General features: G+C 43.0%; 1 protein-coding gene across 4 annotated transcripts in view; it reads left to right on the top strand.

Moving 5' to 3' along the window:
* ADAMTS17 (ADAM metallopeptidase with thrombospondin type 1 motif 17) overlaps positions 1–17,758 on the top strand; it is a 346,681-nt gene that overhangs the window by 247,879 nt on the left and 81,044 nt on the right. For all 4 annotated transcript variants that reach the window (XM_043554794.1, XM_043554792.1, XM_043554793.1 and 1 more), the window contains one exon: positions 11,812–11,892. In XM_043554794.1, coding sequence (XP_043410729.1) covers positions 11,812–11,892 — 81 coding nt within the window. The remainder of the gene's footprint in view (positions 1–11,811; positions 11,893–17,758) is intronic.

Here is a 17,758-nt window from a genome sequence, read left to right as displayed (position 1 = left end):
GTCCTGCTATGCTACCTCAAATGTGACTTTATCTTGTGAATTCTTAGAGTAAATCACCCCCCCCCCTTTAATTATATTTCATGCCTAGTCAACATGTGGTAGCTGGCTTCTGCATAGGGGGACATCTGGTTTGAGGGATGACAGCAGGGTGCTCTGGGACTTGGTGATGGGACTCTTACCATTTCTGGTCACTTTTTACACCAACTTCAGCATGGGCTTTGAGCTGTGAGTCAAAGTAGGGGCCATCAGACAGAGGACAGTGAGGTAGAGGTGGTTTCCTTGGTCTGTGGACAAAACATTTGCCTTCCATTTCAGGGATTGTCTCTTTCATTGGTTCCCTGCATGCCATGAGCAGAGGAGCTCATCTTAGAAAGAAAGGTTAGCAGAACCCATGAATGGCAATGATTCCTCTGCTGTGTTACTCAGGGGTCACCTGAGGATAAGCCTCATCTACCCTGAGCTTTTCACTGCTCGTCTGCTCTACCCCCCAGGGTTCTTGACAGAAGAGAGAAAACGGGTGCCTTTTCGGTATTATTATTTGTGCCAAAGTTAAGTTTAAACACAGGCATGGTGACCAGACATTGGTTGCAAACATACTACCTTGCTAGGGAATGTGGAAAATGAACTAATCTGGATCTTGGTGGATGTATCCATTGCCTCAGATTCTAGCAGCCTAGTAATGTTCACACTGAGGTTTGTTAGTCACAAAATAGAAAGATTCCATTAACAGCAACTTCTCTCCGAGAATACTTCAGCTCTCCAAGCAGATCCCTATTCCCGGGTCAGTTCTGTGGTTTAAATGGAGATTCCTCTCCAGAAGGGTTTGAATCACATTGACCCCAAAACAGTTTTTGTCTCTGCTTTTGACGTTTTATTGTCTTGTATCCCTAGAATCCAATAAGTCTTCAAACTCCCCCAGAAGGAATGGATTTCGCTGAGAGAAATCTGTGGCACAAAAGCCAATGTTGTAATCCTAAAAGATGTGTTTTGTTGTTGTTTGGTTTGGTTCTGTGTGTTTTGTTGTGTTTTTGGTGGCCAGACTTTTTCAAGTAGAGAAGCATTACTAGAGTAAAAACTGTTTTTAATCAAAAACCCCTGCCTCACGCTGTGAGGACTGGACAGTGCAGGGGCCGCGTGCAGCAGGCTGTTTGGACGAGCCAGCACTGCCCTTCCCCGTGGCTGGGGGAAGTGTCTGGAAGGAATCACATTGGAGGACCACACCCCGGCTGGTTCCAGTCATCCTGCCTGGGAATCAGGATGGATCAGGGCACTAGAAGTAAGACAACCACTGCCCTCAGGCTGAACTGTGTTTACATCTGGGGAGTCAAGTAGAACATGTATTTCGGAAAGTTCTGGGGCTGGATCTGTAGTAACAATGCCCAGACATTTGCTGTCTGTGTGGCAGACGCTACCAAACTTTCCATCAAAGATGGCTAGTTGAACAACAAGTACTTCCTGCCTTCCTGAGCTCAACTTAAAACGAATGAAAAGGAGCCTATTAAAAGGTCTGAGGAGAACAAGGACATCTCAGGTGGACATCATACACATATGAATCTGAATTAATAGATTTGGATTTGCCACAATAAACAAGACTCAATGTGAAAGCCCCCCACATCTTAGTAGCTTAACACAAAAGTTTATTTCTTGCTCATGTTACATGTCCAGCATGGGGAGGTAGGAGGGTGTGTGTATTTGGGCCACTCATGGACCTGGGCTGACAGATTTTATTGTTCAGATGCCACCACAGCCACCTTGGCAGGAAAAAGGGAACACAACAAATCAGGTCCTGATGCTCTTAAAGCTCCTATGTGCACCTCAGTTTTACTCACATTTTTAAGGTCAAAGTATGTCACATGGTCCCACAATTTTAAGAATGTAGGGAGATGCATCCTTAACATTTCTGGAGAGAGACCTGGAAATATTTGGTGACCAGCACCACGGCACACAGCTCCTATAGCTGACGTTCTGCTATTCTGGTTGTCAGCCCTCAACAATGGCTCCCTGCCCCTCAGCTGAAAGCCAGCCCTCGTGGTCACCAAACCCCATCTGTATATACAAAGACAACCCATCTTTGGCCTCCTTCTTGAAGGAGTCTCAACACAAAGGGGAGAGCAAGGTAAGATGAAAGCATGGGAAAAGATCACTCAAATAATAGAAATACAAAATCTCTACCAACTGTTCTTAAAAAGATCCAAGATGCGACTGTATTCATAAAACTAGTATGGAATGTTCTAAGAAGAAACCATCAGAAAACAAAAAGATCTCAAAAACATGACTCTCAAAAATATGTGATAAAGAGCTTCATAAAAAAACAACAAATGACAGAAAAAATGTTTACAATAAGTCTAGTAAGTAAAAAGTTTGGGTTCAAAACATTAAATATATATTGATAGGTACTAAGGTGTGTATATATATATATATATATTTTTTTTTAATTTTAGAGAGAGAGCTCCCACGAGTGGGGGAGAGGGGCAGAGGGAGAGACAGAGAGAGAGAGAGAGAGAGAGAGAGAGAGAATCTTAAGCAGGGTCCATGCTCATTGTGAGGCTCCCAATGGAGGGCTCAATCCCCCAACCCTGTGATCATGACCTGAGCTAGAATCAAGAGTTGGACATCAACCAACTGAGCCATCCAGGTGCCCCTAAGATATACTTTTAAAATTCCTGCTCATCTGGGCGCCTGGGTGGCTCAGTCGGTTGAGCGTCCGACTTTGCTCAGGTCATGATCTCACGGTCCGTGAGTTCGAGCCCTGCATCAGGCTCTGTGCTGACAGCTCAGAGCCTGGAGCCTGCTTCAGATTCTGTGTCTCCCTCTCTCTCTGGCCCTCCCCCCATTCATGCTCTGTCTCTGTCTCAAAAAAAAAAAAACAAATAAATGTTAAAAAAAAAATTAAAAAAATAAAAATAAAAAAATAAAATTCCTGCTCATCAAAAAAAAAAAACAAAAAACAAAAAACAGCCAGTAGAAAACATGGGCGATGCTTATCAACAAGGCAGTTAACTGAAAAGGATATGCAAATAGCCAACCAATATATAATAAGATGCCAAGCCACATCAATAGTGAGGGAAATGCAGATGAAATCTCCAGCATAATTTTTTTGCACCTATTAGATTAGCAAATATTAAGATTTATGGACTTCAAGCTGTATTACAAAGCTGTAATCATCAAGACAGTATGGTACTGGCATAAAAACAGACACTCAGATCAATGAACAGAATGAAGAACCCAGAAATGGACCCACAAACATATGGCCAACCAATTGTTGACAAAGCAGGAAAGAATATCCAGTGGAATAAAGACTCTTCTGAAGGTGGTGCTGGGAAAACTGGACAGTGACTGCAGAAAAATGCACCTTGACCACTTTCTTACACCATACCCAAAAAATAAACTCAAAATGGATGAAAGACCTAAATGTAAGACAGGAAGCCATCAAAATCCTTGAGGCGATGGGGCACCTGGGTGGCTCAGTCGGTTAAGCGTACGACTTCGGCTCAGGTCATGATCTCTTGGTTCGTGGGTTCGAGCTCCACATTGGTCTCTGTCCTGACAGCTCAGAGCCTGGAGCCTGCTTCAGATTCTGTCTCCCTCACTCTCTGCCCCTCCCCCACTCATGCTCACTCTCTCTCTCTCTCTCTCTCCCTCTCCCTCTCTGTCTCTCTGTCTCTCTCAAAAATAGACATTAAAAAAAATTTTTTTTTAATCCTTGAGGAGAAAGCAGGCAAAAAGCTCTTTGACGGCCACAGCAACTTTTTACTTGACATGTCTCTGGAGGCAAGGGAAACAAAAGCAAAAATAAGCTATTGGGACCTCATCAAGATAAAAAGCTTCTGCACAGTGAAGGAAACAATCAGCAAAACTAAAAGGCAACCAACAGAATGGGAGAAGATATTTGCAAATGGTGTATCAGATAAAGGGTTAGTATCCAAAATCTATAAAGAACTTATCAAACTCAACACCCAAAAAACAAATAACCCAGTGAAGAAATGGGCAAAAGACATGAATAGACACTTCTCCAAGGAAGACATCCAGATGGCCAACCGACACATGAAAAAATGCTCAACATCACTCATCATCAGGGAAATACAAATCAAAACCACAATGAGATACCACCTCACACCTGTCAGAATGGCTAACAACTCAGGCAACAACAGGTGTTGGCGAGGATGCAGAGAAAGAGGATCTCTTTTGCACTGCTTGTGGGAATGCAAACTAGTGCAGCCATTCTGGAAAACAGTATGGAGGTTTCTCAAAAAATTAAAAATAGAACTACCTTACAACCCAGAAATTGCAATACTAGGTATTTATCGAAGGGATACAGGTATGCTGTTTTGAAGGAACACATGCACCTCAATGTTTATAGCAGCACTATCAACAACAGCCAAAGTATGAAAAGAGCCCAAATGTCCACTGATGGATGAATGGATAAAGAAGATGTGGTGTATACATATACAATGGAGTATTACTCGGCAATCAAAGAGAATGAAATCTTGCCATTTGCAACTACGTGGATGGAACTAGAGGGTATTATGGTAAGCAAAATTAGCCACAGAAAAACAAATATCATATGACTTCACTCATATGAGGACTTTAAGATATAAAACAGATGAACCTAAGGGAAAGGAAGCAAAAATAATATAAAAACAGGGAGGGGAACAAAACATAAGATATTCTTAAATATGGAGAACAAACAGAGGGTTACTGGAGGGGTTGTGGGAGGGGGTATGGGCTAAATGGGTAAGGGGCTTAAGGAATCTACTCCTGAAATCATTGTTGCACTATACGCTAATTTGGATGTAAATTTTAAAAATAAATAATAAAAAAAGAAGATTGATAATTTCAAGTATTTAGAAGTCTATGAATAAACAGAAAACTTCATATAGTGTTGGTTGACTTATCTATTAGTTAAGCTGTTATGGAGGGTAATTTAGCTATACATAAACACATAAATTGATGTTTATTTGACCCAGCAATTCTCACAGCTGACTGGTAGGATGTCATATATATGCACAATAAGACATGTGCAAAGCTGTTCACTGCAGTATTGGGTTTTCTTTGTAAGCATCTTTGTTGACATATAATCCATACACCATAAAATTCACCCATTTAACATGTGCAATTCAGTGGGTGTTTAATACATGCACAAAGTTGCACAGCCATCACCACAATCATCCTAAAAAGAAGTCCTACACTCATTAGCACTCATTCCCCATCTCCCTCCTACCCCAGCCCTCAGCAACTACTTTCTGTGTATATTTGTCTCTTCTGAACATTTCATATAAATGGCACATACGGTATGTGGGCCTTTGCGACTGGCTTCTTTAACTTAGCATAAGATTTTCAGGGTTCGCCCATATGAACCATCACAGCCATATATCAGTGGCTTCCATCTTTTTACTGCTGAATAACATTCCATTGTATGGTTATACCACATTTTTTAAATCATTCATCAGTTGATGGGTATTTGAGTTGTTTCTACTTTTTTTAGCTATTATGAATAATACTGATGTGAACATCTGTATTTGCATGGACATGTGCTTTCATTTTTCTTGGCTATATACCTAGGAACAAAATTGGTAGGCCATATGGTAATTCTGTTTAATTGTTTTGGAAACTGCCAAACTCTTCTTCAAAGTGTCTACCATTTTACATTCCTGCTGGTAATGAATGAGGCCTCCATTTGCTCCACATTCTCTACAGCTCTTCTTGTCTATTGTTTTGGTTATAGGCATCTTCATGGGTATGAAGAAGTATCTCACAGTGGTTTTGATTTGCATTTCCCTAATGACTAATGATTTTGAGAATCTTTTCATGTGCCTGGTGGCCATTCATACCATATATCTTCTTTGGAGAAAAACGTCTGTTAAAATCCTATGCCTATTTTTAAATTGAATTATTTGTCCCTTTATTATTGAGTTATAAGCTTTCTTTATATATTCTTGGTATAGTTTCTTTATCAAAATGATTTACAAATTGTTTCTTCCAGTGTATGAATTTGCTTTTCACTTTGTTGATGGTGTCTTTGGAAGCACAAAGTTTTAAATTCTGATGTAATCTACTTTGGTTTTTTCCTTTAGTTGCTTGTGCATTTGCAGTCATATCTAAGAATCCATTGCCTAACCCAAGGTCAAAAAATTGTACTTCTGTGTTTCCTTCTAAGACTTTTATAGTCTTAGCTCTTAGATTTTGGTCTTTGATCCATTTTTTGGTTAGGGTTTTCATATCCTCTGACATAGCTGCATTCCTTTGTATGTGCATATCCAGTTATCCCAACACTGTTGAAAAGACTATTATTTCCCCATTTAATATTCTTGGCACCTTTGCTTTTAAAAAGTCAATAAATGATTTATTTCTAGATTCTCAATTATACCCCATTAATAAAAATGTCTGTCTTTATGCCAGTATCACATTATCCTCATTACTGTAACTGGCTAGAAAGCCTTAAAATCAGTTAGTGTCAGTTCTCCAACTTTGCTCTTTTTAGGTATTGATTTCTGTATTCTAGGTCCCTTGTATTTCCATATGAATTTTAGGAGTAGCTTGTCATTCTTGGCAAAAATGCAAAATCAAAGAGCTGGAATTTTTATACACACTGTTGATCAGTAAATCAATTTGTGAAGTATTCCATTTTAACGTTATTAAGTCTTCTGATCCATGAACATGGAATGTCTTTCCACTTATTTAGATCTTCTTCAGTATCTTTTCAACAGTGTTTTCTAGTTTTTGGTGTAGAGATCTTGTACATCTTTTGTGAAGTTTATTCCTAAGTATTTTATTTTTTTTGACACTATTTAATTCAGATTGTTAATTTAATTTTTAACTGTTCAGCCCTAATGCCTGGCAATCCAGTTGATTCTTGAATACTGATCTCATATCCCATAACCTTGCTAAACCTGTTTTAATATGTTTTAGTGTATTCTTTAGGATTTTCCTTATATATAAAATCTTGACATCTGCAAATAGAGATGTTTTTACTTCTTTTCTAATTTGGATGCCTTTTAAAAAGCTTTCTTGCCTAATTGACATGAAGAGAACTTCCTATGCAATGCTACATAGAAGTACCTAGAATGGACATCCTTGTCTCCTTCCTGATTTTAGGGGGAAGGCTTTAAGTATTTCACCATTGAGTCTGATGTTAGCTGTGGGTTTTTCTAAGAGCTGTTTATCAGGTTGAGGAAGTTCCCTTTTATTCCTAGTTTGTTCAGTGCTTTTATCATGAAAGGGTATTAAATTTTGTCAAATGCTTTCTCTGAATCTATTAAAAGGATCTTGTGTTTTTTTGTGTTTTATATAGATTTCATTGATTCATTTCCATATATTAAACTAACCTTGAATTCCTGGAACAAATTTTATTTGATCATGGTATACAATCCTTTTTATATGTTGCTGGATTAGATTGCTAGTGTTTTGTTAGGGGTTTGTGTGCATATTTTTATATAATATAGCATTGTTTCTAACAATGACGAATTTGAAACAAATGTCCATCATTAAGGGAGTAGTCACATAACTACATAGCAATTTAAATGAAAAATGAAGTATAACTATACACACTCACATGGATCTCCAAGAAATAGCATGTTAAAAAAAGTATAATACAATATTTAGTTATAATGTTACTCCTAACACTTATGTAAAATATAGACAAATATAAATATGAAAATGCCACACAGTATATTTTTAGTTTGCATGAATATATGTATAAATAGTAAAATATCTGAATGAATATACACCAAACTGATGGTGGCAGTTCCCACAGGAAGGGGAGTGAGATTAAGAAGCCTTGAGATTTACTTGTATTATAAAATTCTTATGAGAAAATATACATGTGTATTTGTATAAATTTAAAATATATTTAAAAAATTAACTCACTGATACACATAAACTTACATCCTAGTAATTTTTACTGTAAATCAAGAAAAAGTGCTGTTGCCTACAACACTGTCCCATCCTTGCCTACAGTATAAGCCTACCGCAAGCAGCTTATACAATTAGAACTTGTGTCACTTAAAAACTAGTAATCTAGAAAGAGAATCAGAGCAGTATCCATAACTGCAATAAGAAAGGAATAAAGGGCAGGAGAACAAATGAATGGTTAAAAAAAAAATAACCACCAGCAAAGTGTTACCAAGGAGAAAATGAAAATTGCAACCAAATGTTACTGTTATAAATGCCAAAAACTGATTAAACAATAGCCTCAATAAAATAAGAACTGATAACTAGGACATAAGACCCCAATGAAGATATGGTGAAGTGGCAGAGGGAGACAAAACATGACTTGTCAGAGCTGAGGAAACATGTCAAGGAAGAAAATGAATCCATCACAAAAACCAAGTCCCTGTGGAAGCAAGGAAATTGATATTGCTGAGAACACAAGAAGAAGCACGGAGGACAAGATTGAGAAAAATGAGCCGAGCAAAATGCAAATGAAAAAAAAGCATCAAAAGAGTAAGAGATTAAATGAACACAATGGAAGAAAAAGAAAATCAAGCCTAATTTGGTGTCCCTGAAAAAGAAAACCAAACAAGTATAATAATAGTATACCTTCATGTCCTGGGAAAAAACTATACTAAACGGTGACTAGTCCAGTAGATATCAGATTTTTAATATAAGACTCTAGTGGGCATTCAATCCCAATTTTAGGTAACCTAATGACAAGAAAATATCAGAGTGGCCTCAATCTTCTCCTCATTGACATTCAATAGAACAACGCCTACAGTGAGCTCAGAGAAAGTGTGAGCCAAGAGGGACGCCTGGGTGGCTTAGTTGGTTAGGCGTCCGACTTCGGCTCAGGTCATGATCTCTCAGTCCGTGAGTTCAAGCCCCGCATCGGGCTGTGTGCTGACAGGTCAGAGCCTGGAGCCTGTTTCGGATTCTGTGTCTCCCTCTCTCTCTGACCCTCCCCGTTCATGTTCTCTCTCTGTCTCAAAAATAAATAAACATTAAAAAAAAATTTTTTTAAAGTGTGAGCCAATAATTTTATAGCTATGAAACTGACATTCATGTATAAAAACAACAAACAATAATTTTTAACTATATTACATTTCAGAAAATATAATTCTCACAAGCCCATCACAGAGTGCAAACATGAGGGACATAAGAATTTGCTGAAGAAATTGTGGCAAAGGGGACACATAATGAACATTAAATTAATTTTTAGGATTAAGACTAAAACAACTGCAGGAATTATCTTAGCAAAAAATAAATGTTATAAATTAATACAGTGTAGGATTCATACAGTAAAAATTGAAAAGATGTAAGAAAGTGGAGCACAGTGTAGCTATGCTGACTTCCTCTTTTTTTTGAGAGAGAGAGAGACAATACATGTATGCACGCAAGCAGGGGAGAGTCAGACAGAGAGTGAGGGGGGGAGAGAGAGAATCTCAAGCAGGCTATCTACTGTCAACACAGAGCCCGACACAGGCTCAGTCTCACAGCCATGAGATCATGACCTGGGCAGAAAATCAAAGCCAGACGCTTAACTGACTGAGCCACCCAGGAGCCCCTCCTCGTCTTTTAATATCCAGGGATTAAAATATTTCACTTACAGCTGACAAATCACATAATAGAAATGTAACTATAACTAAAGATTTACAGAAAAACATCAGAACAGAAATCACAATTAACTAAAATGTGTTGGTGAAGGAAAGACAAAGCTGAGATACCCACATGCCATGTGAGCCGTGACCAGTGTGATTACAGTTCAACTGTCCTGAGGTCTTCAGATTGTTTGGGGAAAACAACAATATGATGACCTCAGTACAGGCAAAAAAGAACTTGATTCACTCCAGTACCTCTTTGTGACAAAAGCTTTTAACAAACTAGGATGAAGGGGAACTTCCTTAACCTGATAATTGTTACCTATCACATTATCACGCAGACCTCATTTTCAGTGGGACAACTTTGGAGGCATTCCTGTGAACATCACGAATAAGGCAAGGATGACACAGTCCCATGTTGCATCCAACGTGATTTTGTAAGTTCCAGTCACGGTGGTGAAAGGAGAAGAAATTAAAACCGTAACGATTAGAAAGGAAGAAATAAAACTGCCATATGAGCAGATGTTTCAATTAGCTTTATGGAAACCAAGCCAAAATAGACAAATTATTATAAATATAATATGTAAATAATGAAATGGTAGCTAAGTGCAGGATATATCTTATTAAAGAAACATACTTTCTACCATATCCTTTTGTAATTTGAATTTTGCACCTTGGACACATATTGCCTAGCAAAACTCTATCTTAAAGTTGTCCTTGACCTTTTAAAACTACGTACAATATCCTATTCGTGTAAAATGATGTACGTATTTTTATGTGCATTAACAGATGCTGAAAAGGCTAGCCACCAAAATATTACCTTTTTAGGGGTCATTTCTGTAGTGCAATGTGGTACAGGTTGATTTTGGGTTTTTCCCCCCTTTTGTGGTTTAAATTATCATGTACTATTTTTATAACGAAAATGAAGCTACTTTTGCTGGGAGAAAATGAGGGAGTAAATAGACCCCTCAAAAATAGATATTTCCATAATCTCTACATAGTTGGGCTCAGAAATCTCTCATTTTTAAAGCTCCCTTGCTGATTCTGATGATCACATTTAGGAACCACAGTGGAAGGATTCATAATCTAATTTGGAATGATCACCTAAATTGCTGAAGCAAACACGCATAACCCTTGTCCAAAACCCAAATGAAAATCATAACAAAATGATTACCAGCCTGCATTTCAGAATCTCACCGATAGTGTTGGGTTCCTTTATTGACACAGTTAAACCAGGCATCCGCTGGTTGCTGACCTCCTCCCTGGCAGCCTCAGCCATTTCCTCCCTGATTCATTATTATCCACCCACTGTCTGGGTACAAGTCGGGTCAGAGTATGGGCAGAGGAAGCCCTCTGGCCTCTGAAGGGCTCCCATTATAGCTGGAAATACTCAAGGAAATAGACAAAAGCATGCACTGAGAGAGTTGCAGAAATTCCTGAAGGTCAATGGAAGTAGGAAAGGGGGCACAGTGTGGTAAGGAGTGGTTTTGTCACTGAGGGAGTCACTTCCGCTCTCATTCCACAGATTCAGGAAAAGCTCAAAGTCCGGCAAAGACCAAAGGAACCTCCAGCAGATGAAGTGACCGGGGGCTCTGTGCATCCATGCTCCCAGGAGGGGCTCTCTTAGTCTGCTAGGGCTGCTGTAACCAAGTACCACAAACTGAGTGGCATAAATCACAGACCCTCACTGACTGTCTCATGGCTCTAGAAGCTAGAAGTCCAAGATCAAATTGTGGGCAGGGTTGCTTCCTTTGGATTGCTGTAAGGAAGAATCTGCTTCGTGCCTCTCTCCTAGCTTCTGGTGGTTTGCTGGCAATCTGTGGTGTCCCTTGGCTTGTAGATGCATCATTCTGACCTCTGTTTACATGGAGTTCTGTGTGCGTGTCTGCATCCGGGTTTCCCCTTTTTATAAGATTAGGTGCCCACCCTACTCCAGTGCGATCTCATCTTAACGAATTACATCTGCAAGGGCCTAATTTCCAAATTAAGTCACATTCTGAGATAGTGGGGGTTAGGACTTGAACATAAGAATGGGAGCGGGGGAGAGACAGCTCAACTCTTAACACATACAAATGGTGCTGTCTGGAATTTGGGCAGCTGGGCGGTGCTGGCCATCAAAGAACAACTCTTGGTTGGTTGACTTGATTTCTCAGAGCTGGACCATCCCATTCCACAGGCTCTGAAGTTACCATAGGGGTGGATCTTTCTGGGGGGTTCTACGTGGACCTCTGATGGAGGGTGGAGGTGTGCTTTACCTGTATCTTGTCTGTCACTACAGGTTATATTGAAGCTGCTGTCATTCCAGCTGGAGCTCGGAGGATCCGCGTGGTGGAGGATAAACCTGCCCACAGTTTTCTGGGTAAAATGAAAACGATCTGATCCGTGGTTCATGTTCTAAGGTTTGAATGATCAGGCTGATTATTTGGTCCAGCATCATTCTCCCAGGCCACGGGTTTTACACCAGTATTTGAGACATAAAGACAGAAGTAATCAGAGCACTCCACACAATGTTGTCGTCTTTGGCTAAAGTGCAGCCACCCCCAAAGTAGATGGGGTGGGGGAGAGCAGGAGGAACCACCAGCTTTGGATATGTCATGGAAGATGACAGAGGAAGGAAGGATGGAATTGGGGTGGCGAAAGCCCCCCAAAGTAACCCCCAGAGAACTCAGAGCAGCCTTAGCCTACACAGCATAGACCCGTTGCCTGGCTTGGAGGGAGCCCCTGGAGGCTGTTGATGGCTCTGGGGATGATTTCTTAGCTGGAAAAAAGAGTAATAGCCCTAAATCCAATGGAAGCACAAAAGAACCCTGGTTTTCACTAAGTGTTGTGTACCCCAAATCCCTAACAGCCACCTCTATTGACTTCAGGCACAAATGCCTGCATCTGTCTGCAGAAGGATTGGCTTCCATTCCAGATTTTTCCTCATTGCCTTCAACAGAACCATACTTAAAGCCTAAGAAGAGGGGCTCCTGGGTGGCTCAATCAGTTTGGGTGACCGACTTTGGCTCAGGTCATGATCTCACAGCTCGAGCCCCAAATTGGGCTCTGTGCTGACAGCTCAGAGCCTGGATTCTGTGTCACCCTCCCTCTCTGCCCCTTCCTCCCTCCGTCCCTCCCTCTCTCTGTCTCTCTCTGTCTCTCTCTCTCTCTCTCTCTCTCTCAAAAATAAATAGTTTTTAAAAAAAAAATTTTTTTTTAAAGCCTACGAAGAATTGTTCAACTGAACACCTCCTTGGGCACAGAAGTCCCTCTGAGTGTATCCTAAGCTTAGCTGCCAGCCTCTCCATTGGCCCTCTCAAAGGTCTGCCCAGTACTTGAGCACCAGAGTAGAGTGATGTGCTCTTTATGCTGCTGTGGGGACCAGCAGGGTGCTCAGAGCCTGCCTCTACTGCTAGTCCCCTGGGATGGGACATGCTGTGACCCGTGCCCTCCCGCCAGCCCTTCTCCTTCCTATGTTCTGTCTCAGGTTGGATTTCAAACTGGAGGTGGCTGATCTCCTACCCAGGTCCTTCTCCTGGGCTTTCTCGTATTATAATCAACTCCGTCTGTGTTGCAAGGTGCCGTTTGAGATTGAAAAGAATTTATAAGACACAATCTCTCTCTCTCTGGCTTCAAACTTAAGAATTAAGTTGTTTTGGCTCAAATGAAGCTCCTGGTGAAATGCTTTTAGTTCAGCTTTTATCACTAATTTTTTTATTAATTATATAATTATCCACATTCCTGCCTTTGCAGCTTCAGAAGGATCTAGGTCTTTCTTTGAAATGGCCTCTACTTGAGAAACTCCAAGTCTCGTTAGACAGACATAAAACAAACCTCTCTTAGGCAAGTTTCCAACGAAGACCACTGTCCTGTCACTTAAGAAAACACTTTGCAGGCACTCAGATAATCCTCACACATGTGCTTTGGGGAACGGCGGGAGTAGGGGCAGGAGCTCTCATTCCTGAGTGCCCACACCAGGGCTCACCAGCAAGCAGCCGCCTGGGGCCCCTACTGTGTCCCAGGCAACCCTGTCACCACCTCCTCTTCAGATGTCTCTTCTGCCATCCACTCTGCCTCCGTGAGGCCACCGCTGCTCCTTAAGCCGGGGTGGAACCTTACAGGTTCATACTCAAACCGTCTCCATCAGCCCTGCGGTTTTTCCACCTGCCTGGCGTGGACGCTGTCCCTGTCTAGCCTGGCCCCCTCATTGCAGCTGTCTGAGCTGTCGCCGCAGATGGAACAGTGCTTATACATGCTTTCGAAAACAGCCTTGTGCTGCTTCTGGCAGCTTCCTTGGAGCTATGGCCTTTTTACCAAATGAGGAAATTGGGTCAGCCTCACTGACATCTGTCACCTTGGGTCACTCCCAGATGTTACCCTTTCCGACTGGTTCATCAGCCCTTGCCTACCTGGAAAGGACATGTCTACCCCCTGGGGTCACCGGGTGTCTTTGGGAGGCAGACATTGCCTTTGACCCTTATCTTATTCAAAAATCATAATCTCAATATCCCCAGAGCTGGCACAGTTCCAAGGTCAACTTATTGGCTGGCCAGCAGGTGCCCCTGCAGGTGCCCCTTGGCTTCCGGTCCTGGCTTCCGAGACATCCCAGCCCCAGGTTTCTGTCCAAAATAGGAACATTATCTGTGCTTCTCCGTGGCAACCTAAGAATGACAGAAGGATGTCAGAATCCTTTAGATTGTTCAACTTCTGTAGTAAACACAGATGTTTTGCTGGAACCCACTTTAGGGCCAAGTAAATAGTGATGCTGCCCATGGCAGGAGTGGGGGGGCGAGCTCTCCTATTGGCTCCTCTCAGCTCCCAGAGCCTGTGGGCCACACATGCAGGTAACAGGAGCATCGATGTTTGTGGTTCCCAGTCACTGAGCCCCGCTTGGCTCTGTAGACCTGACCCCCAACCGCCCCCCATTAAGTACTGCAAAGTATTGCTTTTCCTATTTCCCTGAGGAAGAAACTGAGGCTCCAGGGGTTCAGCAGCTTGTCCAAAGGTCCTCATTTCATCTGGGCCTGTGGCAATCCACAGAGCCTCCTGGAATTGCTCTGATGTGTTCCATTACAACCAGAGATCAATAGAGGGAAACGACTTTTCCCTGGCTAACATGCATTAAACCTGCCCATTGCTGTGACTTATTTACGTGGACTTCAAAGAAGCGAACCTCCAGCCCAAGGAAATTGGTTCAGTGTCTCAGGACAACTTCCCCAGAAGCACCAGGCCTCCTGCAAATGGGGGAGCCAGCTTTTGTCTTCTTATCTTATTCATAAATTTTAATCCCAGGATTCCAGGGCCTGGTGTGTGAGCAAGGGCAAATCCGAAGGTGGTCCATGCTCATTATGTTTCTAAAGTTAGTTCAAACAAGCCTTGTTTCCACTCGGGGCTGGGTGCTTTGGAAGTCAACCCAGTGTAACTTTGAATTACTCTCACATTTGCTGGGAGCAGTTCCTGAAGAATTTCACCCCACCTACCTTCAGCCCACGCTGCCTGGCTTTCTGCTCAAAACCACCTGGAACAGGAAATGCCTCTGCAGTTTGCATCCACAGCTAAGAACAGAGCTGGCAGAACTGTGAGTGGAAATAAAGGGAACTGACTGGATGCCAGGATTAGAAGTAGGTTGACTGTGGGTCAAGTCTTCCAGTGGAATCCAAGAGGGAGAAGTACAAAAAAGAAGCAGCTTCTGCACAGCGCCATGCAAGAGGAGGGCATGGGGATGGGGTTGGACCCCTCGTGCCTGCCTCCAGCCAGCTATAAGGAGGAGCTGTGCCCTTCCATCAGGAACGTCCCCATCCCCCCCACCACCACCACTTGCTCCCCAGTGAAGTCCAGGGACGATGTGTAGATGTTCACAGGGCAAAAGAAGGGCCCGGGGATGGAAATGGACATTTGCCACGTGACCTCACGTTCCAGGCCGTTAAGGAGGTTTCGTTCTTCACAGGTAGCAAGAAAGAGCACGTGCTCATCCTCATCCCTGCAAAAGTCTCTCCAAAAGCTGCCAAAAGGCTTCTAATGGCTCCTGAGCCAAATACACAAAAGCAGGCGCTGGTTCTATCTCAGACGGTGGCTTCAAACATCCAGCCTCTGACCCAGGCAGAACCAGCAAGCGAAACTTTGCTCCCCAGCGAATCCGAACTTCAGACAGCACAGATCCCATCAGGTTGCTCAGGATTTCCCTGTGTTCTGAACTCCATCGTTTGGCTGTCAAATCAAAGCATCTGTCTTATCATTTCAGTAGCCCCTGTTGAGTTTCTAGGCCTAAAAATCTCAAACTGCCTACGACAAGGGGTGTCCTTGCCCATACCCATCGATGCCTCAGGATTGAGAGGGACGGGAACTTGTGGGGCCCAAAACTTGTTTAACTCAGGGGCCTTCTTTAAGAAAAGGAACGCCACATTATGTACAAGGCCTTGGAAAGTATTCCTGCAACTTGGGGGGTGGGAGGCCGTGGTGCTTCCTCCTGGTGGGCTCTGGCAAACCCTGCAGAGTGAAGGAGCGCGCTCAGGGTAGAGGCTGCTGCGATGGGCCAGGGGTGGTCTGCGTTACCGCTGTCTGGAGCTGACACGGCCCCAGGACATGGTTTTCTCATTGGACGCACAAGGAACCTATTTACTCACTGCTGATAATGATCTTGATGTTCGGAGATTCTCTGAGGCCACTGTCCCTCCCTTTTGAAGGAATCTCAGGTGCTAAATTCCGATTTCAGCAGGAAGTTCCAGGGTCACCGCTGGACCCCAGCAAAAACCTTGCAAATTTTGAATCTTGCTGACTAAATTACTCACCCGAAGTCAGTAGGTTTGAGGCGATCTCCATGCTTCTTGGGATTGCTGAGCTCCTACTTTTAACTCTGTGTTTTTCCTCCCACTGCAAAATTCACAAAGTATGGTCATCACGATCAAACTGTCCTGAGGATGGGGGTGCCAAGTGGCAGTTGCGAACCCACGTTTGCAGTGCCTGGAATCTTGCAGCCGCCCGTGGAGGTGACCACAAGCAGAGCTTGGACACGCAAAGTTTATTCATTCTGGGGACGTGAGAGCCCCACCCACCCACCCCCAAAGCTGTGATACTGGGAGACTTCACCAAGTCAGCAGCTCCACACCAGGCCCTCCAGAACAAAGACAGGCACTTCCAGAGCTCATGGGGGTGCCCTAGCAGTGGCATGTGGCTTGGAGGAGGTCTGCGTTCACTGAGGGCACACAGATTACTTGAAATCCTCCATGGTGGGGGCATTGACCCCATGGGAGCAACAAGCACTCTAGATCTAGGCTTCTTTCCTAAGGGGGCTGGTTACCAATGTTCCACTGACTGACGTGTTCTTCCCCAGTCGGCTGCTGGCCTTGTTCTGGCATAGCCTGCTAGCCACAGCCTGCCCCCTCACTTCCTTTCCCCCAATTCTTTGACCACACCCACTCCTCCAAAGCAGAGGACCTCCTGCAAGGTCTCCTCCACCTACTCCTCTGGTAGGGGATCACCTCTGGTGATCGGAGGCTGATGAGCCCCAAGCCCCAGCTGGCTGGACATCTGTCCCCTGCATCTCACCCACAGTGGGTGCCTCTGCCAGCAGAAGCAGGGCTCCCCAGGCTGGCCCCCACACCTCTGCGCACTGTTTCTGTAGATGGTTTCATAATCATCTCCAGGTGTGCCCTCCCTCACTTTTCCCAGTCCTTCCCACTCCTGACCCCCCAGATGTTTGACTTTTGGCATGGAGGCCGGGTAGCTTTCAAGTTTTCAGTTTATAATTCACTAAGTCACTTTAAAGTGCTTCCCACAAAGGGTGGGGAAATGCACAAACAAGGCTGAGTGAGAAAGAGTCACCTCATCCTGAACATTAGTGTCAGAAAGGAGCAGAGGCCTGGGAGACAGTTTAAGTTATAGATAATGTCAGACCTTCTAAATCTCTGGCTACTAAGCTTAACGCTAATAAGGATCCTAGTGTGGTTTCTAGGAGTCCACACTAGTAATCTTTCCCAAACTGCTCTGCCCCTATCATGGTTAGTATTTTTTTTTTTAACTGACCTCCAAAAAGCAAATGTGAAAGCAAAACACAGTTCTCAGTTGCTGAGCATCAGCTTCAGGCACAGCTGGATCCAGGAGCTTTAAATGATATCATGGGAAAATATTCTCTCCCCTGGGCACTGCTGTCCTCTCTCAGTTGACCTTATTCTGGGGGCCTCTTCCCATGTACTGGTAACCCAGACTTACATCAAGTCTCTGGGCAATTCTGTGGTAAGAAGGCTGCT

This window comes from Prionailurus bengalensis, chromosome B3, assembly GCF_016509475.1.
Source record: "Prionailurus bengalensis isolate Pbe53 chromosome B3, Fcat_Pben_1.1_paternal_pri, whole genome shotgun sequence".
Taxonomy (NCBI): Eukaryota; Metazoa; Chordata; class Mammalia; order Carnivora; family Felidae; genus Prionailurus; species Prionailurus bengalensis.
This window is presented reverse-complemented; position numbering and strand designations above follow the sequence as displayed.